Below are 20009 nucleotides of genomic sequence, written 5' to 3'. Positions count from 1 at the left end.
TATGGGGTGCCATTGGTTACACATCTGTCACCTCTTGTTTGCATTGCCGGCACTTTGAACAGTGGACGTTACATTTCAGATGTGTTACGACCCGTGGCTCTACCCTTCATTCGATCCCTGCGAAACCCTACATTTCAGCAGCATAATGCACAACCGCATGTTTGCAAGTCCTGTACAGGCCTTTCTGGATACAGAAAATTTTTGACTGCTGCCCTGGCCAGCACATTCTCCACATCTCTCACCAATTGAAAACGTCTGATCAATGGTGGCCAAGCAACTGGCTCGTCACAATACGCCAGTCACTACTCTTGGCGAACTGTGGTATCGTGTTGAAACTGCACGGGCAGGTGTACCTGTACACTCCAGCCAAGCTCTGTGACTCAATGCCCAAGCGTATCAAGGCCATTATGGCCAGAGGTGGTTGTTCTGGTTACTGATTTGCGTGACAATGTAATCACGTGTCAGTTGTAGTATAATATATTTGTCCAATGAATACCCATTTATCATCTGCATTTCTTCATGGTGTAGCAATTTTAATGGCCAGTAGTGTTTTGAGCAACAACATAACACTACAGCAACAAATAGTTTACATTTATGCTTACATTGAATGGTTAACTCATTGGTATAGTAAAAACTTGCTCCTATGCACTAAAAAATTCACTAACTGAATAGAATGACTTTTGTATTAGGCATTCCTTCAGTTTGCTCTAGAACTTTGGTGGTCTTTTTGGTGTGATGAATTTGAATTTTGTGTAACAGCCAGTTGCAGTCTATGTTTTAATTAATAATGGAATATCCAGAAGTAGGCAGCTGTGTTATGTCTAGATAAAGACAGGGCTATGGTAAACTATCTGAAGTACCTAAAAAAACTCAACTATGTCACAGATAACAAGAGATCATTGCAACTGCTAGAAGAATTTTACTAATATGCTAATTGATGCAAAAAGTCTGAACTCTTATCTAATTTCAGTCTACTCAGGGACTGGGATATGAAAACGTTTCACCTGATGGTACTAATCTCTACTGATAATATTCAGTACTAAAGGTTTCACAGAGATGAGAGAATAGTTACATTGTGCAAGTGTGAAAACTGCATTCAAATAAATTCTATGTTATGTGACAGTAAGTTAAATTAATTCTGCTGTAGTTTCTTGTAATACAGATTGTCATGATACAGAAAGTTGTATTTGAAATTAGATGAACACTCTTCAGTGAGGCCCCACTCTTAAGTTTGATACATGAAAACTGTTTTGTTTTGTTTAATGATACTTGCTTGACTGATGCTAGAAGCTGACAAAACTAAACAGCTACTGTGTTCGAAGAGGACATACAGGTGTCTTAAGGCTTTTAGTTTCAAAACGTTTATAAAATCACTGAAATAAGTTTTTTGCTGTGTAATACTCAAAAAAGTACTTGTTGTGCACTGAAATGCCAAAGAAACTGGTATGGGCATGCGTATTCAAATACAGAGATATCTAAACGTTGGGCAATTCCAGCAGGCCAATGTGACAAATCATAGGACCAGAATTGCTACAGAGTGGTTCCAGTAACACTCTTCTGAGTTTAAACATTTCCACTGGTGACCAAACTCCCCAGATATGAATATTATTGAGCAATTTGTGATGCCCGCAACATGCTGTTCAGAAGAGATCACTACCTTGTACTCTTACAGATTTCTGGACAGCCCTACAAGATTCATGGTATGAATTCCCTGCAGCACTACTTCAGACATTAGAGGAGTCCATGTCACATCATGTTGTGGCATTTCTGCATGCTTGCAGGGGCCTTACACAATATTAGACAGGTATACCAGTTTCCTTCTCTCTTCAGTGTAGAATTTAGGGTTATTTTGTTTTTACTTCACAAAAATATTAATCTTGTTTCAATTCAGTGCAAGAAAATGAATTATATTTCAGCCATTTTTGAAATTTTTACTTATTTTCCATTTATCACTTCTCTTTACTTTTGCCAGAACTTAGAAACAATCATAGAAGTCGTCAGATATCTGTATTTCAATGCTTGATTTAGTAGTCTAACATTAAAAAGTGTTAGATATCTATGTTTACAAGAGCTTTAGGCCTTCTACTAATTTTCTTGAAGTTATATAATAATAATAATAATAATAATAATAATAATAATAATAATAATAATAATAATTTTATTTCCATTTTGTCAGTAAGCTTACAGTAGTTTTTTTTATTTTTTTCTACCATACCTCACCAAAATGTTCTCCCTTGGATGCCATTCAAGAGCTGCTATTACACAGCCACTACTGGCTGCACATGTACACCACATTTCTTGGACTTTCTTAAGTGATGTTGCATTCCACACCTGAAAATTTTTATATCAATCTACAAACTTCAGCAAAATGCCCATATACTTACATCCTTGCTAAGTTAACAAAGTTCTAGGACAACATTTTGGCACAGATATATGTGTTACTAACAGTTTTAAAATAAGCTATTGATTGTTTTGAAGGGATAATCTCTAAGTGTTTTTCATCATTGTGCACTAGTTTGAAACCATTGGCCCACGTGATTCAGTGGAAGGTTCTTTCTCAGTGAAGGATTTGAGTGACCATCATCTCATGATAATCTACTCAGAAGGCCCACATACCTGTACAAGTTCAATGTATCTTGCATTCTGTCATGTGTACACAGTGTAATTTACCAGATCATAATACCCCTTGAACTCATTGTCTGTAACATGCTTCACACTAGCCAGTGAAAAAAGTACATATGGCTAGCACTCTGTTGGAGAAATTGTTTTGTATCAAGAGTTGTTACAGTGTTGTTAAGATTAACTGCCCTTGTGTTTACCCTATTGTAGTTGTCAGACAAAATCTTTAAAATGATTGAGGCAGTCTCATGGGGTTACTACTAAGGAACCGACTCAATCTTTATTAGAACAGGTAGCTCAAATGAGAGCAAATGCAGAACCTGGTCCACTTCTTCAGTGCCTCTGATAGATGCTGCTGCTTGCAGCCTAGTCATTTTTTAAGCAAGGTAGGAGAGGATGGATTAGCTTTTGTGGATATTCAGTTGACTGCTGAAAAGCTGGGTTGTTGGACAGATAAACAATTGTTGAAAATGGGCGAACTATGTGTGAAAACTTATTGTGTGTAAACATAAGTATTTTACCATTTCACATAAGGCATGGGGCATTAATAAAACACAAGGTTAAAGTGGTCTTAGGGTCTACAGCCAAAATCTGGAGTGCATGGTGGAGCACCAGCAGTATACTGTTCTCCAGCAAGCCAGAAAATCTACACTTGTTAAACACTGTTTTATTGGTCACCTGATGAATTACAATGAAAGGAAAAGTGTGTCCCATAATTCAAACTTTATGTACTCAATCATTTAGGAATCAGTGGAAATATGACAAAGAACCTTATTTATCAGGATTGTGGTTTCCATTTGAATACTCTTCATTCTATGTGGAGCTGACATCATCCTGGAGTTTTATCAAATAATGAATCTGATATCGATAATGTCAGCTTCCAACATGGAGGATGCTCAGAGCAACAAACAAACTTCAGCAAAAGTGCATGCATTTAAGTAATTCTTCTATGACACTTCTTGTCAAATGTCAAGAGGACCAATTTCAGTAGACAATATTGTTTCTCCAGAGGGGTGGGATATTGACAGGCTGTAATGATGTGATATGTATTGTTGAGAGCTACATCTACTATCTTAATATCTGAGATCTGTACCATACAGGTCATGCCTATTCAGTTGTATAGTAGCACAAAACTAGTGCAAGCTTTATGTTCAGACAGTACTTCATGAAAGAATATGTTTGGACCAATGTAACTAGTTATTTTGGAGTTGTGCAGTGTTCCAGTGTTTTACCCTCCCAGGAGAGGTTTGAACTCCTTTTTGAAGTCCTTGCCTGTAATTAAAAACATCTGTGGGTTTTTTCAGTGCATTTGGTTTCACTCAGTATCTCCCAGCGTGTAAAGAGAGCCTTTAGGGCTGCAGACAATCTCTCTTCTACAGCCTTAAATTTTTTTCATTGCACAGTGACAATATGATTGTAATCACAGATGAAATTTTGCATCCATTCAGGAAGAGTCTGATCATTTATATACATGTTAAACATATATGGCACAAACATAATGTCTTAAGACATGCAACTTTTCTGTAACTCTCATCTGCTTCTCAGGCTTTGGAATTCCACAAAGAAACAAAAATGAAAAATTTATAAATAGTGTTAAAATTATGACTAGGACGACTTATCACAATAAGAGCCATGTACCCGTGAGAGAGGACTCTCATTTTACTTATGGACAACGGGATGTTCCATTCAATGATTTATTTTATTTGTATTCAGAACCTTCACTGTTACTGTCTAGAATTTCTTGGAATTGACTGTACCCCATAGGCACATACATATGGTGCCCATACAACTTTCAAGACATGAACTACTACTTTTCATCCTGAGACATCTATTGTCCATGATTAATGTCATGAGCAAGGATTTTGGAAATTCTAAAGTAGTTGCTTTGATGAAAGTTTTTCAAATTTTGCTTCTGTTTTAAAAAGACTTCCAGTTAGTTACTTCAACTGTTAAGTAGCTAAAGCAGTATCCATCTTCTTGACCAAGCAGAAAATTTTTGGCAGAGTGTAACTCACTAAACCAGACATGGCTCAAACAACAGTAATCTATTCCTTTAGAAAAGATGAAATTTAGTTATTTTACCAGAAGACAAGGGGAAAGCCAAAGTTTTCCTTTTATGTGATGATTATGTATGAAATTCAGTTTTTTATTTAATGACCCAGCTTACCAAAGGTTGTAGATTGCCTCCACTGATAGGATCTACCAAAAAGCTATTACTTTCTGAAAATGCATTCACTCAGAATATGTTGAAGTAACTTCAGTGTAGAGTCAATGTTCCATTGAGATTACATGGCATACATAAAAGTTACAAAGAAGCTGTACCATTTCATCCTATTTGCAGCATTATTAGTATACCAAACAACAACAACTTCATTAAGTGTATAGTGAGTGTTATTTGACTTTTGTCTCCAAAAGTAAATATCTTCTTTGATGGAATTTGTACACCATCTGAAATTTACTACCCTGTCTTTGATCTACTTCTCAGTTTTGATATTGTTTTTCTTTATCTAGGTTCTACTGCAGGTACTATGAGAATGCTTGTATAGGACACAGTGAATGGTTCAGGACAGGTGTGTGGAATCACCACCACACTAGGTTAAACTGGAGAAATCTGTCGGAGCATTGTTTGATGGAAAGACACAGTATGAAATGCAAGACAGGTAAGCAGCTGCTGCTGCTTGCATTATTAGGACTGTGCTATTAAGGAAGCTACTAAAATCAGGTTGCCTAATGGTAAAGATCTTAGTATTATAAAAAAGGACTTTAAGTAAAGAAAATAATAGAGTTGAGGTAAGAATCTCTCAGGAAACTCGGGAAGACTGCAAGTTTATTAAAGTTTAGTGTCTCATTAATACAGATACCACTACAGATGGAGCTGAACTTCATGCTAGACAGACAATAATGGGGAAAGATATTAGCTGTGTCTTGTTTATGAAATTATTGTGTTACTTACCAGAAGTAAGTTACAGAGACCATGGGAAACCTGTATCTGGGTGATTGGACAGGGGTTTCAACCAAAATAATTCAGAATATAGTGGATCATCTCATAACAGTTATATAGGCCTTTATTTTTAGCCAAAATGCTGGCATTCAGGATTTAAATATGTCCAAGATTGTGGTACATCCACCCAAGTGTCATGAAGTATCTTAATAATGGAAATTACTAGATCGAACAATACATAAAATAAGGGAAAGGCAACCACTCACCTATAGCAGATCACTGCATGGAGGGCAGAAACCTGTAACAGAAAACAGCATTCACTCTAGCTTTTGAGCACTAGCACCTCTTCTTGAAATAGTACACACATTCACAGACACAACCACAGCGACACCCAAATGCACCCTCCCATGGGCAAAGCAAGACTTACATGTTTCTCTGCTCCACACATCAACCTGCTATAAGTGAGTGGTTGCCTTTCCCTTAATTTATGTAATGTGGTATCTTCAGAATACATAATTCCGACATGGGCATTCCTATCTGTAACTCTGACATTATTGGAACTCTGATTGTATGTATCTAAGAGTTCTTATATAATTCAAATGTATTCAAATATATTTAATTTAATTAGCATATGTAAAAATTTAAGATTGGAGTCTTGACCCATAAAAATTATACTTTGAAGCAGCATATTGAATATGCTTTTTTATGCTACTGTCTACAGTGATGCACCTCTGATACACACATAGAAATGTGTCAGAGTTCATTCTCACTCTAGGATTTCCAGAAAACAATGCTGTCATATGTGTATGTGCAAGTGCTCTGTTTACGAAAAACAATCCTGTTGGGAGAACATCTGCAACTGAGCATTATAGCAGAGGTTGAAAATACTACTTCAGTTGTAAATTTCTTTATTTTCACATGACCGGTTTCAGACTGCTATAACCGCATCTTCAGGTATCGTAGCTGTGGTGTGATCCCCACCTATGAGTGTGGAACAGGCAGCACACAGCACCTGGTACACGTGGCACTCAGGGATCACAGCACAGCTACGATACCTGAAGATGTGCTTATAACTGTCCGAAACTGGTCGTGTAAAAATAAAGAAATCTACAACTGAAGCTGTATTTTCAACCTCTGTTTACTAGGTTTTCTCCATCAAGTGATTGAAATAACAGTACTTTTAATTTCCACAGTTCATTTCAATGTTTCAGTAATTTATTTGTAATTTCAATGTCATGCTCACAAAAGTCTATGAGGCCTATGCACACCGTTCTTTAAGAATTGCTCCTGCCAGTGCAACATCCTCCTGAATGAACAATGCGGCAAAATTATTTAAAAAAAGCTGATTTAACAGTTTCTCTATAACTCTGTAGTTTTATCTCAGAAATATCATCTACATCCCAGACGGTATTTTCCTGAGCACTACGGAGTTTGAGCTTTCAATATTTTGAAAGGCTATTGAACTTTTTTTCCTCTTTTCATAACTATGTCAAACAGATTTTTTTTAGGTTATTTAAAGGCACTGTAGAGTGGGGGATGCAATTTTATTTTATATTATGTACGTCACATCTGTTGAAATTGTACAGAAAGGTAAGTAGCCATATGATCAACAGTACCCTGTGCCATGTCTAAGTTGCTTTTATTTATTTTTTATTTACACGTCAAGTTCCGAAGGACCAAATTGAGGAGCAAATCTCCAAGGTCACAAAACGTGTCAGTACATGAAATTACAACAGAAAAGTAATAAAATATAAAAATAAAATGTTTATGAGCCCAAAAATGTCAAGCCATAAGTTTACTTAAACACAGTCAAAAATACAACAAAAATTAGCTTAATTTTTCAATCAACTCCTTGACAGAATAGAAGAAGTGACCTGTGAGGAGTGGTCACATGGTTTGAGGCGCCATGTCACAGATTGCATGGCCCCTCCTGCTGGAGGTTGAAGTACTTCCTGGTTGTGTGTGTGTGTGTGTGTGTGTGTGTGTGTGTGTGTGTGTGTGTGTGTGTGTCATAAATTAGTTTAAGTAGTGTGTAAGTCTAGAGACTGATTAACTCTGCAGTTTGGTCCCTTATGAATTCACACACATTTGAACACTTGAACCCATGAGGTAACTCTTCCATTTCAATTTGAAAGCATGCGAGTTTCTGCTAAGATTTTTGAATTCTTGTGGCAGCTTATTGAAAATAGATACAGTAGTCTACTGCACACCTTCCTGCACAAGAGTTAAGGAATTCCGACAAGTATTAACTGAGTGAATGCTGCTTATTCTTGGGAATAAGATTATACTGTTAACAAGAAATGACAGAAAACATAATACCACATGACATAAGCGAAGGAAAATAAGCAAAGTAGACTAATTTTCATATCTAACAATAATTGACTTCAGATACCATTCGAATAGTAAAAATGGCAGCATTGAGTCTTTGAACAAGATCCTGAATGTGGGCTTTGCATGGCAGTTTACTATCTATCTGAACACGTAGAAATTTGAACTGTTCAGTTTCACTAATCATATGCCCAGTCTGTGAAATTAAAAAGTCAGGTGTTGTTGAATTGTGTGTTATAAACTGTAAAACTGAGTCTTATTGTGATTTAGCGTTAGTTTATTTTCTAAAAGCCATGAACTTACGTCATGAACTACACTATTTCAAATCAAGCCAATGTTGCACACAATATCCTTTACTAACAAGCTTGTCATCAGCAAACAGAAATATTTTAGAGTTACTCATAATACCACAGGGCACATCATTTATATAAATAAGGAACATGAGTGGTCCCAACACTGATCCCTGGGGCACCCCCATTTGACCACACCCCACTCCCCATATTCCATAATGGTTCAATCAACACAATCAAACGCCTAAGTTAAATAAAAAGATATGCCTAGTGTTCAAAACCTTTTGTTTAACCCATCGAGTACCTCACAGAGAAAAGAGTTTTTAAACAACATCTAAAGCCAAACTGTACATTTGATGGCAAATCATATGATATAAAATGATAAATTATCCTTACATACAGAGCCTTTTCAGTAACTTTAGCGAACACTGAGTCTAAAATTATCCCTTTCTTCCTTTTTATAAAGTAGCTTTCCTACTGAGTACTTTAATCATTAAGGAAACTGACCATTCCTAAAGGAAAAACTACAAATATGGACAAATGAAGGGTTAACATGTGCAGCCCAGTACTTTAATATTCTGCTAGGCACTCCATCATATCCATGAGAGTCTTTAGTCTTCAATGATTCAATTATTGACTCGATCTCTCCCTTGTCTGTATCACAGAGGAGTATTTCAGACATCAGTCTCGGAAAGGCATTTGCCAAGAGGGTTATATAATTCCTTGTAGAAACTAAATTTTTATTTAATTCACTAGCAATGCCTAGAAAATAATTGTTAAATACTGTACATATATATGATTTATCAACATTTCAAATATTTTTAATATGAACTGACTTTATACCACTGACCTTGTGCCACTGACCCGACACTTCCTTCACAACTGACGATATGGCTTTAATTTTATCCTGTGAATTAGCTATTCTGTTTTGCATACCACATACTCTTTGCCTTCATAACATTTTAAGTACCTTACAGTACTGTAATGGGCTACTGTAGACTGATTGTGATTACTTCTAACATTTTGATATAATTCCCACTTTGTTCTACATGATATCCTTATCCCATTACTCAGCCACCTAGGATATCTTTTACTGCTAATACCCCATTTAGAATGTTCTAATGTAAAACAACTCTCAAAGAGCATGAGAAATGTATTAAGGAAAGCATTATATTTGTCATCCATGTTTTCGGCACTATAAGCATCCTGCCACTCTTGTTCCTTGACAAGGTTGGATTAACTTTCCTACATAGTCTGAAATTATATGTGACATTTGTTTGAGTACAAAAGCCTTTTAGTGTTAAAATTTGTGCATCATGGTCTGAAAGGCCATTCACCCTTTTACTAACAGAATGCCAATCTAGTACTGAAGAATCAATAAAAATATTGTCTATGGCTTTGCTACTGTTCCCCTGTATCCTAGTTGGAAAAAACACTGTCTGGATCAGATAATATACATTTATGAGATCCACCAACATCCTTTTTACAAAATTTGTCACCACATATAACTAATTTCTGGTACTTCCTACAAAGTGAATCAAGAACCCTCTCTAGCTTGAGCAGAAATGCTCTGAAGTTAAAAGTTATGGGACCTATAAACAACAACAACTAGAACTTTAGTTTCACTCAACTCAATAATTTCAGAGTCAATATCTAGAAGCAGTTCACTAACTTTATCTCTAATACCTCTTATATTTTGATGAAAGATACTAATTCCTTCTCTACTTGGAAACATGATGTCCTCTGAAGGTGAGCCCTTTGTTAGAGGGACTTCTTGTAAGCAGGTATACCTATCAGCTAACTTCAATCAAAGAAGGTGCAGCTCTAATGCCAACTACGAGAGGAATTTTTCCATTTTGCTCAAAGGGATTTTGAGTTACACTATCTGAGAACTACCTATCAACTGTGTTCATACTAGTTTAAATACAAATTTCAATATATTGTCGTTTTGCATTCATTTATATTGAGCCTACTACAAATACTTCCATAGAGCTGAACTGTTACATTTCAGCTATTTCACTAGCCAACATTTTATATTCAATTTTGAGAGGGTCTACTTTATCAATAAGGAATCTGTTTATAAACCTGAGTGGCTTTGTATGTAAACTGCTTTGGCGTAATACTATGGGTGATATTACTATTAGTGGCTGAAACTGGAAATTTTTCTCATTTTATTTAAGGTATTGATTGGCTGAGGAGATTAAGGTAACAAAAGAGGTTATTAGGTGGTCCATTCACAGAAAAGGCCCTAAAAGAGTAGTGTTCCACCTAATGGTGAAGGCCATCATCTTGTTATTGCCATTGTATGCAGTGTTGGCACAAACAAGGTACTTGAGCTATAACAATGCTTGATGTTGGAGCAGTTACATCAGATACGAATTGAATGTACAATTAGATATTCTTTAAGTACAGGGAACCAATGGGATCTCTCAGTGTTCATCTACAATGAGAGAGACCACGATGTCTGACTACCAGCTAACTACAAATTGCTGTTTTTTAAAAAAAAAAAACATCCCTCATGACTAATGGAGAGAAAGTTGATTCAAGTAAAAGGCAAGGAAGCATAAGTATTTACAAGACCAGAATGGTTAACAAGATAAAACTAGAGTGATGAAAATAAACTAGCAGGCAAATGGGGGCAGACACTGTTGACAAGCCCCCAGGGCTTGGCATGTAGGATGAAGCTGGAAGCACCAACACCACACCTGCCCCAGGTTGATAAGATACAGTCAAAACATCACTGTCAAAAATAAAACCTATTCTTTCGGATGAAGCATAAAACATGGCCAACTGCTCTTTTGTAATTGCCCAGTATCAAGGATAAGAAACCCTTAACACACTGCACTTGTTGGACTAATGTACACATTCCATTAGATACTAGCTGCTCTCAACAAGGCACCATAGCTACACCAACTGCCCAGGGGTGGGATGGAGGGTGGGTAGGGTTTATCTCATCACACAGGACAGGACAGGACAGGTCAGGTCTACATCTACATCTACATCCATACTCTGCAAGCCACCTGACGGTATGTAGCGGAGGGTACACTGAGTACCTCTATTGGTTCTCCCTTCTATTCCAGTCTCGTATTGTTCATGGAAAGAAGGATTGTCGGTATGCTTCTGCGTGGGCTCTAATCTCTCTGATTTTATCCTCATGGTCTCTTCGCGGGATATACGTAGGACGGAGCAATATACTGCTTGACTCTTCGATGAAGGTATGTTCTTGAAACTTTAACAGAAGCCCGTACTGAGCTACTGAGCATCTCTCCTGCAGAGTCTTGCACTGGAGTAACACTTTCGCGATTACTAAATGATCCTGTAACGAAGTGCGCTGCTCTCCGTTGGATCTTCTCTCTCCCTTCTATCAACCCTAAATGGTACAGATCCCACACTGCTGAGAAGTATTCAAGCAGTGGGCGAACAAGCATACTGTAACCTACTTCCTTTGTTTTTGGATTGCATTTCCTTAGGATTCTTTCAATGAATCTCAGTCTGGTATCTGCTTTACCAACGATCAACATTATATGATCATTCCATTTTAAATAATGCGTACTCCCAGATAATTTATGGAATTAACTGCTTCCAGTTGCTGACCTGCTATTTTGTAGCTAAATGATAAGGGATCTATCTTTCTATGTATTCGCAACACATTACACTTGTCTACATTGAGATTCAATTGCCATTCCCTGCACCGTGCATCAATTCGCTGCAGATCCTCCGGCATTTCAGTACAATTTTCCATTGTTACAACCTCTCGATACACCACAGCATCATCTGCAAAAAGCCTCAGTGAACTTCCGATGTCATCCACAAGGTCATTTTTGTATATTGTGAATAGCAACAGTCCTATGACAGTCCCCTGCAGCACACCTGAAACCACTATAACTTTGGAAGACTTCTCTCCATTGAGAATGACATGCTGTGTTCTGTTATCTAGGAACTCCTCAATCCAATCACACAATTCGTCTGATAGTCCATATGCTCTTACTTTGTTCATTAAACGACTGTGGGGAACTGTATCGAACGCCTTGCGGAAGTCAAGAAACACGGCATCTACCTGTGAACCCGTGTCTATAGCCCTCTGAGTCTCATGGACGAATAGCGCGAGCTGGGTTTCACACAACCGTCTTTTTCGAAACACATGCTAATTCCTACAGAGTAGATTTCTAGTCATTACACTCTAACATAGTACATGTTCCAAAATTCTACAACTGATCGACGTTAAAGATATAGGTCTATAGTTCTGCACATCTGTTCGACGTCCCTTCTTGAAAACGGGGATGACCTGTGCCATTTTCCAATCCTTTGGAATGCTACGCTCTTCTAGAGACCTACGGTACACCGCTGCAAGAAGGGGGGCAAGTTCCTTCGTGTACTCTGTGTAAAATCGAGCTGGTATCCCATCAGGTCCATTGGCTTTCCTCTTTTGAGCAATTTGAATTGTTTCTCTATCCCACTGTTGTCTATTTCGATATCTACCATTTTGTCATCTGTGTGACAATCTAGTGAAGGAACTACAGTGCAGTCTTCCTCTTTGAAACAGCTTTGGAAAAAGACATTTAGTATTTAGGCCTTTAGTCTGTCATCCTCTGTTTCAGTACCATTTTGGTCACAGAGTGTCTGGACATTTTGTTTTGATCCACCTACCGCTTTGACATAGGACCAAAATTTCTTAGGAATTTCTGCCTAGTCAGTACATAGAACTTTACTTTCGAATTCATTGAACGCCTCTTGCATAGCCCTCCTCACACTACATTTTGCTTCGTGTAATTTGTGTTTGTCTGCAAGGCTTTGGCTATGTTTATGTTTACTGTGAAGTTCCCTTTGCTTCTGCAGCAATTTTCTAACTCTGTTGTTGTACCACGGTAGCTCTTTTCCATCTCTTACGATCTTGCTTGGCACATACTCATCTAACGCATATTGTACGATGGTTTTGAACTTTGTTCACTGATCCTCAACACTATCTGTACTTGAGAGAAACCTTTTATGTTGAGCCATCAGGTACTTTGTAATCTGCTTTTGCCACTTTTGCTAAACAGAAAAATCTTCCTACATTTTTTAATGTTTCTATTTAAGGCTGAAATCATTGATGCAGTAACCGCTTTATGATCGCTCATTCCCTGTTCTGCATTAACTATTTCAAATAGTTGGGGGTCTGTTTGTCACCAGAAGGTCTAATATGTTATCGCCACATGTCGGTTCTCTGTTTAACTGCTCAAGGTAGTTTTCAGATAAAGCACTTAAAAATATTTCACTGGATTCTTTGTCCCTGCCACCCGTTATGAACGTTTGAGTCTCCCAGTCTATATCCGGCAAATTAAAATCTCCACCCAGAACTATAACATGGTGGTGGAATCTACTCAAAATATTTTCCGAATTATCCTTCAGGTGTTCAGCCAAAACAGCTGCTGAGCCCGGGGGCCTATAGAGACATCTAATTACCATGTCTGAGCCTGCTTTAACCGTACCTTCACCCAAATCATTTCCCATTTCGGATCTCCGTCAATTTCCTTCGATATTATTGCACTACTTCTCACTATAAACATGCGTCCCCCTTCACTGTCCAGCCTGTCTCCGTGGTATACATTACAATCTGAGTTTAGGATTTCATTACTGTTTATGTCTGGTTTCAGCCAACTTTCTGTCCCGAGGTCAGAGGAGTGTGTTCAATACAGAGCCAACAAAATCGTTGACTCCCTCTGAGATGTGTGGAAGAATGAATACCACACAGTAGTGATCTCCTTGATAACACAGTTTCTTAATGGAATGGTAGCTTACCAATCTTTGTTACAGATGTGACTGACAGTCTGTCAATGACAGATGTATTCACAGGTCATTGCTCAGTACCTGACTGCCAAAGTCAGTAGTAAAGTCACTTCCCTGGCTAGGTGATCAGCCATGTCATTCCCAGGGTTCCAAATATGATTCAGAACCAGAGAAAGACAACCAAGTGGACATTGTGGCTGAAATCATACAAAAGATCATGGATAGTGGATAGTATTGGGTGGTGAGTCTGTGCATATCAAACTGCTCTATGGAAGACATTATCTGTAGCCCAAACAAAGTGTGTCTTCTAATGAGGCTAGACCAGGCTGTCTTGTCCTCACTGGAGTGTGGAAAGGAGAAAGAAGGTCTAGTCATTTATTCAGGACAAATTAAAATTGATATTATAAAGTATAATCTTTCACAGTCCATATGCACCTCAAGAGAAGGGGAATACGAAAGGATGAAGTACAAAGAAACAATTAGACTATGACATAGAACTTTGTTAGGAGACACATTTGATTTATTAATTATCAGAAGTATTATCTGAATCTGTACAATCTTACTGTTTGCCTTCTGTTAGGGACAGGTAGGAAGGAGGGTGGGAGTTTATGTTATTGGAATTATACATTAATAACACTTGTCAACAGTGGTTTTGGTACAGAGAAACTACATACAAAACTTAATTCTATATTGTAATTTGACATAAAATGTGAAATTAGAGAGTGTCTGTCATGTCAGGATTAAAAGTTATGACCTGCAAGATATATAACACAGTTGAATTTAATGTATAATTTTAACTTTTTTGTGTTTGAAAGGAGTGTGATAAAAGTAAGTGCAGTGACCTGTTTTGTACTTAACTTTACTGTGAACTACTTTTTAGATGTAATACATAACATTAGTGTATTTTACATTGTGTATTTAAAACCTCCAGTCACATACATTTACTTACTCTTCCTTCTATATTACTTCAAGTCCCTGAATTTTTCTTTTATTTTCAGGAACTGATCTCGCTAAGTTCATTCAACAGAAAAGTGTTTTGTAGGTATTGAAAATACAAAATGAAGAAATCAAAACTTGGATGTACAAACCATCCCAATTCATTTTGTTATATATGTGGTGAATTCATGACAAGGAAACAAAGATGACCAATTTCTAAGTGACTGAAGACGATTTATCATATACTTCAAATGACAACTGGGAGATCAGGATAAAGATTGGGCACCTCACAAAACTTGCACTAGGTGCAATTCTAAACTAACACAATGGTTGAAAAGAAAAACAGAGCACTTATTTGCCATACCAATGATCTGGTGAGTGCCTCAAAATCATGTTGATTATGGCTACTTCTGTTTGACTAATGTAACTGGCTTTTCATCAAAGAATAAGAAGAATATTAAATATCCTAACCTGCCATCAGCAATTAGACTTGTTCCCCATGGTGAAGACCTGTCAGTTCCAACTCCTCCAGTAGTGTGGGAAGGAGTACCCAATTCTGATCATGCATCTACGAACACTGAGGAAGCACAATGTCAATCAAGTGAAGAGGGGCACTTTCTAGAACGAAGATTACATTTTAATTATACAAGCAGACTTCAATGACCTAGTTCACAATTTATACTTATCCAAGGAGCATACAGAAATTTTATCTTCCCATCTTAAGAAATGGAACTTACTTCATGAAGAAACAAGAATTACTCACTTTAGGCAATGTAATCAACATCTGATGACATATTACGACTATGTTTGTAGTGATGTAGTAGAATTAATGAAACAGTTAAACATGCCATAAAATGCTGCTGAGTGGCACTTATTGATATTTCCAAGACAAGTCTGAAGGCTGTACTACTGCATAATAGTAATATGTTTCCATCTGTACCTGTAGGGTATTCTGTAACTATGAAAGAGAACTACATAAATTTGTCAGACATATGTGAAGCTATTAACTATAAGGAAGAAAATTGGAAAATACGTGGTGATCTTAAGGTGACTGGTTTACTATCTGGTCTCTAAAGTTGTTTCACAAAGTATTGCTGTTTCCTTTGTTTTTGGAACAGCTGTGCAACAGATAAACATTAAACAGTTGTTACCATGAGAGAAATTGGCTCCATGGGGAGAAAATGTGAAATATGTACCTTAGGTAGATTCTCAAAATGTTTTCTTTCCCCCACTACATATTAAGCTTGGTCTTAAGAAGACTTTTGTCAAGGGAATGGACACAAATGCTAATGGTTTCATGTACCTATGTGAAGTGTTCCCTGAATTAAGTGACTCCAAACAGAGAGGGGATTTTTATTGAACCACAAATTAGGAAGTTAATGCATGACAAGAACTTCAAAGAAAAATTAATGCATTCAGAACTTTCAGCATGGCATTCTTTTAAGGATGTCGTTGAAGGTGTCCTAGGGAATACAACAGCAGAAAACAGTGACATTAGTGGGAACTCTTTTAGAGAACTATAAAAATGTTGGATGCAGAATGTAACTAAAAATACACTTCCTTCACTCTCATTTAGACTTCTTCCCTACCAATTTGGGAGCAGTTAGTGATGAACATGGAGAAAGGTTCCATCACGACATTTTGTGAATGGTAAGCTGCTATAAAGGTAGATGGGGCCCATCAATGTTAGGTGACTACAGTTGGTTTTTGAAAGGGTGAAGGATATACAGGGTGTTACAAAAAGGTGCGGCCAAACTTTTAGGAAACATTCCTCATGCACAAAGAAAGAAAATATGTTATGTGGACATGTGTCCGTAAACGCTTACTTTCCATGTTAGAGCTCGCTTTATTACTTCTCTTCAAATCACATTAATCATGGAATGGAAACACACAGCAACAGAATGTACCAGTGTGACTTCAAACACTGTTACAGGAAATGTTCAAAATGTCTTCCATTAGCGAGGATACATGCATCTACCCTCCGTCAGATGGAATCCCTGATGCAGCCCTGGAGAATGGCGTATTGTATCAAGCCGTCCAAAATATGAGCACGAAGAGTCTCTACATTTGGTACCGGGGTTGTGTAGACAATACCTTTCAAATGCCCCCATAAATGAAAGTGAAGAGGGTTGAGGTCAGGAGAGCGTGGAGGCCACGGAATTGGTCCGCCTCTACCAATCCATCGGTCACCAAATCTGTTGTTGAGAAGTGTACGAACACTTCGACTGAAATGTGCAGGAGCTCCATCGTGCATGTACCACATGTGGTGTCGTACTTGTAAAGGCACATGTTCTAGCAGCACAGGTAGAGTATCCCGTATGAAATCATGATAACGTGCTCCATTGAGCATAGGTGGAAGAACATGGGGCCCAATCGAGACATCACCAACAATGCCTGCCTCAACGTTCATAGAAAATCTGTGTTGATGACGTGATTGCACAATTGCGTGCGGATTCTCGTCAGCCCACACATGTTGATTGTGAAAATTTACAATTGGATCACATTGGAATGAATCCTCATCCATAAAGAGAACATTTGCACTGAAATGAGGATTGACACATTGTTGGATGAACCATTCTCAGAAGTGCACCCGTGGAGGCCAATCAGCTGCTGATAGTGCCTGCACACACTGTACATTGTATGGAAGCAACTGGTTCTCCCGTAGCACTCTCCATACAGTGATGTGGTCAACGTTACCTTGTACAGCAGCAACTTCTCCGATGCTGACATTAGGGTTATCGTCAACTGCACGAAGAATTGCCTCATCCATTGCAGGTGTCCTCATTGTTCTAGGTCTTCCCCAGTCACAAGTCATAGGCTGGAATGTTCTGTGCTCCCTAAGACGCCGATCAATTGCTTCAAACATCTTCCTGTCGGGACACCTTCATTCTGGAAATCTGTCTCGATACAGACGTACCGTGCCATGGCTATTGCCCCGTGCTAATCCATACATCAAATGGGCATCTGCCAACTCTGGATTTGTAAGCATTGCACTGACTGCAAAACCACGTTCATTAAGAACACTAACCTGTTGATGCTACGTACTGATGTGCTTGATGCTACGTACTGTAGAGCAATGAGTCACATGTCAACACAAGCACCGAAGTCAACATTATCTTCCTTCAATTGGGCCAACTGGTGATGAATCGAGGAAGTACAGTACATACTGACAAAACTAAAATGAGCTCTAACATGGAAATTAAGCATTTCCAGACATGTCCACATAACATATTTTCTTTATTTGTGTGTGAGGAATGTTTCCTGAAAGTTTGGCTGTACCTTTTTGTAACATCCTGTATATCTGAAAGAAGGAAGTTGTCATCGAAAAGACTCATCCCTCCACCTCCACCTCCACCTCCACCACCACCACCACCACCACCACCACCACCACCACCACCACCACCACCACCACCACGATATAGGAATTTAAATTCTCAGTAACAAAAAATTGGAGGATGATGGCAAAAATTTAACTGCATTTTCAGATTCAGCAAGTCCAAATTAGTTAGGTCCACAATGTTCTTTGTACCTGAAAATTTTGTTGTTGTTGTATAGTGTAATTACAACAATGATTCTGATGGATGTTATGATTTATCCCCAATTCAAATTGTTACATAGAGAAAATGGGGGGGGGGGGGGGGCTGATGTGTGTATTTATTAGGTTTCCTTGTTCTTGGTGCATGAGATGTGAGTTTCTACTCTTCTCTTCATACATCACAGCTGCTTTCATGGCATATCTTATTTCCTCTCACACAACCACATTGAAGTAGTTGGTCATTTATTTTAGAAAAAAGGTTTTCCAATTCTATTTGAGATATGTACCCCTCTTCTTTGTATCTTCAGTAGAATCTGTAAGTATACTTCCTTGCTGTGTCTTTGGTGTCTCCTGTGGAGTTCCAAAACAAATTTCTCAACGTCTATATCCACTTGCAACAGAAATTCATTGCTATGGAGACAGGGGTTGTATCTACAGGTATAATTTTCTCTGTTATCAGTACGGTTGAAGATCATCTCCACATTACATAGTAGGTAGCAGCAGTAGCAACTTTTAAAGTTTTAACATTAAGAAAATAAACCATAGTGATGGAAAACAGAATTAAAAAAAAAAAAACTACAGGATCATGTCTATGCTAGGCCCAGAAACTATTTTAATATTTCTCATTTCTTTTTACTGAGATGTAACTTCCAAACAAAATTTGGATATGGAACACTAGTTCATTCATAGCACACAGAAGGAATGCCATGTTACATTCATGCACTCAAGGAAAATTCATTGCCCAAATATTTAGCAGCTTAAGGGAACTACATAAAATCTAAATTGAATTGGATGACTGGACCTTAATCAGCACTGGCTTTGTTCTTTCAGATGCAGTAGTGCATAATTGTTTTCAGCATCTACACTAGACATCTATTGTAATGAACTTTATACTGCCATAAAAATAGAATAAAGTTTGACAGATCCAAATGTATGTTAATGCCAAAAACGTTTCTCAGATATCTATATTATGTTAGAAATACCATTTTACCAATTTAATTTGATTACCTGAATACAGGATCTCTCTATTCCTATTGCAAGATGATTACCGCTCTTATTCCACTTCAGTGCTGTGGCAAACATTTCTCGATTTGTTTCGTCAAAAGCTGTAATTTTCTGAATCTCTTTTGATCCATTCCATATAAAAATGGCATCACCCAGTGATGATGCTAAACCATTTTTTCCCCAGTCTAAAGTATTTAAACCTGTAAATGATGACTATTTACTTACATTTAATTGGTGATTTTACTAGATTACAAATTTTAAAATAAATAAGAACATTGATTCATACACAGTTCACATGCTCCTAATAATTAGGACTACCAGTTAATAGGTCCTTCTAGACTAACTGAGTACAATGTCACTTAATAATAGAAGTTGCCAAATAGAACAGTAAATTCAGTGAACCATATATATCTGATTTCAAAAAAAATCTGAAATGGAAGTTCAAATACAGCCAGGGAATCAAGTTAACTTCGGGATGAACCAGTAATGAATCAATCTCTGGACTGTACAGTGTAAACAAAGGCAAATAATGAATTCAGTGGCACAATTTCTGCCATGTTTCACAGTTGGGAGCATGTTTGAATGCTGA

At 37.6% G+C, this 20009-nt stretch overlaps 1 protein-coding gene across 3 annotated transcripts in view; it reads right to left on the bottom strand.

Moving 5' to 3' along the window:
* The window catches only part of LOC126298421 (uncharacterized), a 174619-nt gene that overhangs the window by 71788 nt on the left and 82822 nt on the right, over nucleotides 1-20009 (bottom strand). For all 3 annotated transcript variants that reach the window (XM_049989751.1, XM_049989749.1, XM_049989750.1), the window contains exons 4-5: nucleotides 19424-19620; nucleotides 2216-2331 (exon numbers count right to left, since the gene is read on the bottom strand). In XM_049989751.1, coding sequence (XP_049845708.1) covers nucleotides 2216-2331; nucleotides 19424-19620 — 313 coding nt within the window. The remainder of the gene's footprint in view (nucleotides 1-2215; nucleotides 2332-19423; nucleotides 19621-20009) is intronic.

Source organism: Schistocerca gregaria, chromosome X (assembly GCF_023897955.1).
Source record: "Schistocerca gregaria isolate iqSchGreg1 chromosome X, iqSchGreg1.2, whole genome shotgun sequence".
In the NCBI taxonomy this organism is placed as follows: Eukaryota; Metazoa; Arthropoda; class Insecta; order Orthoptera; family Acrididae; genus Schistocerca; species Schistocerca gregaria.
The sequence above is the reverse complement of the archived record's forward strand: the minus strand, read 5'-3'. Positions and strand labels throughout refer to the sequence as shown.